The sequence below is a fragment of the Gavialis gangeticus genome, unplaced genomic scaffold, assembly GCF_001723915.1.
Source record: "Gavialis gangeticus isolate Ggan-Ray unplaced genomic scaffold, GavGan_comp1, whole genome shotgun sequence".
Classification (NCBI taxonomy): domain Eukaryota; kingdom Metazoa; phylum Chordata; order Crocodylia; family Gavialidae; genus Gavialis; species Gavialis gangeticus.
This window is the reverse complement of record NW_017728992.1, coordinates 206,368,981-206,372,723: the sequence shown is the minus strand read 5'-3', so window position 1 is coordinate 206,372,723 and position 3,743 is coordinate 206,368,981. Positions and strand designations below refer to the sequence as shown.

The following is a 3,743-nucleotide window of genomic DNA, read 5'->3' as shown; positions in this document are numbered from 1 at the left end:
ACCCAAATCCGGGCTCCAAAACCCCCTTATATGGGGAGAAGCTCTATGTTGGGAGGGTGGCATTTACCTCTGGCTTAGGCTACCCCAAAACCCTAGATCTGAACCACCTCAGAGCATGGGGAAGGAGCTACCTGGATGCAAACTCTGCATTGCAGATCCAGCACGGTCTTGCTGAAAGCAAAGGCCTCACGGACTGTGATCCAGAAGGTACTGGTGCATTTGGTGCAGGAATGGAGCGGGACCTGCCTGAGTCCTCTGGCCACTTTCCAATTCCTGCAGTAGCCTCCTGCTCATCAAACTCCCCCGTCAGTGCAAACCAGCCTTGGCCTCCAGTCTTAAGAGGTAGCAGTATTGAGACATGCCTGGTTAGAAAGCTCCCCTTGTTCTACCCCAGAAGTGGCTGCATTTCAGCCTTGGGTGAAAAAGAGGGCCTATCTGAGACCTGGCAGGTCTTTGGGGATGAGAGACACCCTCTGAGTAACACATCTGAACTCAGAAGAGCAGGTTAAAAACCTGGGTCCTGTTCCCTACCCTGCCACTGACTTCTCTGATGGCACTTATCTCCACAGTGCCTCAGTTTCCCTGTATGTAACATTGGGACAATTGCTTCATTCCTCTGATGTGAAGTGTTCCACGTCAGTGCAAGGTGCCAACATCAATACTAATCACCTCTTGTTACTACATGCACGCCTTCATTAGCAGCAATGACACAAGGCAGGCCTTGAGGAGAGTGCTTGCTGCAATGGTGCTGCTGCTGGCACTGCTTGCTCCCCCTTTGCCACTGCGAGCTCTTTCAGTGCCCTGCTGTGAGATGGGTAATGGCAAACCCAGCTACAAAGGAGGCAGCTGCAGAGCAAACTGCTGGGAAGGGGTTAGTGAGGAGACAGGGAGCGTCTCACAGCCCAGAGTTGGGTCAACTGGGAATGCACTTCTGGGCCCTCCTTCACCCAGCCCCTGGTTGTGTCCCCTGCCTTCACTCAGCAGCCCTGCCAGCTCTCTGCCATCTGTGGGTACAATCTGATGAATAACAGGGGGGTGGGAGGATATATCCTGCACTATGCTCTGCCCCATGCACCGAGACCCCTGCCAGCTCTGATGGGCCCCATTCACCAGCGCTGTTCTGCAAGATGGCACCGGGGGCAGGAGACAGGCTGAGAGCATCCCATCTTCCAGCAAGGGAAGGGCAAGGCAAGACAGTGAGTCCCGGTTCTGCTTCTTGACATGTCCTGGGGTGCAGGACCCCTCTGGGTGCCTTCCTCAGTGCATCAGCCCCAATGCATTGCTATGCTAGCAGGGCGGTGGGAAGCCACAGCAGGGATTGCCTTCCTTCCAGGTAGAGAAAGGGATGAATTGTTCACTTGCTCCTCTGCCAACACACCTTCCCCCACGCGCCTGAGGCATGCCGTGTGCTGGGCCAATGCCATCAGGACCTGGCCTTGCCCCTGCACTGGGCAGCCCATCCTCCCCTGACTCCAGCTGCAGCAGGATGGCAACCTACAAATGCCTGCAGTGAAATGGTAGGCCTGTGAATGCCTGCCTGGCTGCTATTTCAGGGCAAGGGCTTGCACTCTCTAAGCGGCAGAGTTAATGATGTGGACACACTGGTGTTGGTCCTGTTCAGTATTTTCAGGTGGGTGAAGGCTGAAAAAATGTGTGCATGTGTATGCATATATGCTCACAAGAGAGAAAAAGAGCACGCATGCCTACTTGGGTGTGAGTTCATTGCCTGCTCTGCACGACCAGGGACTGCTCACTCGTGATGAATCACACCAGGCTCATGGAGCACGAGAGACTGAATGGATGCGTACTGTGTGCGTACGCCTAGTGTGCACGGGATGACGGCCTGTCTGAGCATGCTGGGGTGAGCATCATAGTAAGAACACGTGTGTGCATGACCTTGTGTGCGTGTATGCATGTGAGCACAAAGTAGGAGTGTGTGCATGGAGTGTGTGTCCCTGCACATGTGTGTGCATCCATCTGTCTCCCTCAATATCCTGCCTCTGACAGCAGCCCACGTGAGGTGCTTCAGAGGCAGATGGAGGATGACTACGCATTAGCACAGCTGGCCAGCTGTGCTCCATTAGGGTTGAGGGGCGGGGATGTCCTTCGTGACTGGCATTGCTGCCTATTAGGGCTGTGGAAACCCACCCTGTCGCTATTCTAATCAATGGAGAAATCCCTTTGCTGTTGGATCCATCCTCTCTCTCGTGGCTCATCCCCCAAAAGCTGCATACGGATGTTCAGGAAAGATCACAGAAATCAGATCATTTCTCAGTCTGAACTGGCAGCTAATGCCCTGACAAAAGCAAGAGGAGGGCAAGTTGCTTTGTTTCCCATCGTTGCCCTGGTAAGGGGCATCGTGCCGGTGCTGGTGCCCTGCTTCCTATGGGGCCAAGAGAGGATGTTGCCAAAAGGACAGAGGGTAAGAAAGGATGAGCATGAAAGAGGCATCCTGATACTCACTAGTTCATGGTGCCATAGCCCTTGGCTTTCGTAAACCCCACGGAGATGGCGACCACCAAAGCAGGAAGCCCTAAGGGAACCAAACAGAAAAGAATCAGTCAGTTTGTATCACGAGCAAACCTCCCACCGCTCGCCCCTTCTGAATCTGCCCCAGGTTATTACAGCCTCCTTTGCCCTGGCATAGGAAACCAGCAGAGACCAAACTCAGGGTGTCCAGAGCCAGCAGTGTGACACATAACACAAGTGCACACACACACACACATGCATGTGCATAGAGCTGTTTTCACAAAAATCACAGACAATGAGGGACCTCAGGAGGTCACATCTAGCCCAACCCCCTGCTCCAAGCAGGACCAGCCCCAACTACATCATCCCAGCCAGGGCTTTGTCTAGTCCAGTCTTAAATACCTCCAAGGATGGAGAGTCCCTCACCTCTCTGGCTAACCTGTCCCAGTGCTTTACTACACTCCTAGTGAAAAAGTTTTCCCTAATATCCAAACCTCAACTTCCCTTGCTGCAGCTGGAGCCCATTGCTCCTTGTTTTCCCCAACTCTAGACCAGCCCAGCTCCATCCTCTTTGCAGCCCCCCTGCAGGGAGCTGAAGGCTGCTATTCAATCCCCCTCTGTCTTCTCTTCTCCAAACTCAATCAGCCCAGGTCCCTCAGCCTCTCCTCACCAGTCCTGTCCCCCAGCCCCACAACCAATTTCATTGCCCTCCACTGGACTCTCTCCAGTGTGACCACATCCCTTCTGTAGTGGGGGGCCCACAGCTGGACACGGGACTCCAGATGTGGGTCTCACCAGTGCTGAATAGTTTGGGTTTTTTCACAGGAACCAGAGCTAATAGTTGAAGGGTCACAGAGAGGGAAGTCACTTTGCTCCCATCACCCACAAGTTTATTCTTTCTCTGCTAACACAGAGCTAGTGGGTGATGGTGAGCTAAAAGCACTAGAGACTGCTGTCACCCAGTACGAACCAGTGACCTAGTTGTGACTTTCTGGTCCGTCTGGCCCCAGCACTGCTTTCCCTTTTCCTTGCAAAAACACCCGAGTGTCTGATAGTAACATCTGCCTGGGCAGCTGGAGAGGGCCCCATGTGCTTTGTTTACAGCCTTGTTCCTTGTGACAGCATGGAGTAAGCCCTCTCACTGCTAAAGACAGGCAAATCCCATTAGGTATTAGTGGGATCACTAGCTGGCGAGGATTAGTTCCTCATTGACAAAGCCCTAAAGCTTGTGTTCACATCAGGTGCTAGAAATGGCTGTATGGTTTTGCTGCCGA

At 53.3% G+C, this 3,743-nt stretch overlaps 1 protein-coding gene across 2 annotated transcripts in view; it reads right to left on the bottom strand.

Annotated features, from left to right (window-relative positions):
* Nucleotides 1-3,743, bottom strand: part of ADGRB1 (adhesion G protein-coupled receptor B1) — a 451,386-nt gene that overhangs the window by 69,961 nt on the left and 377,682 nt on the right. For both annotated transcript variants that reach the window (XM_019528237.1, XM_019528238.1), the window contains exon 22: nt 2,464-2,533. In XM_019528237.1, coding sequence (XP_019383782.1) covers nt 2,464-2,533 — 70 coding nt within the window. The remainder of the gene's footprint in view (nt 1-2,463; nt 2,534-3,743) is intronic.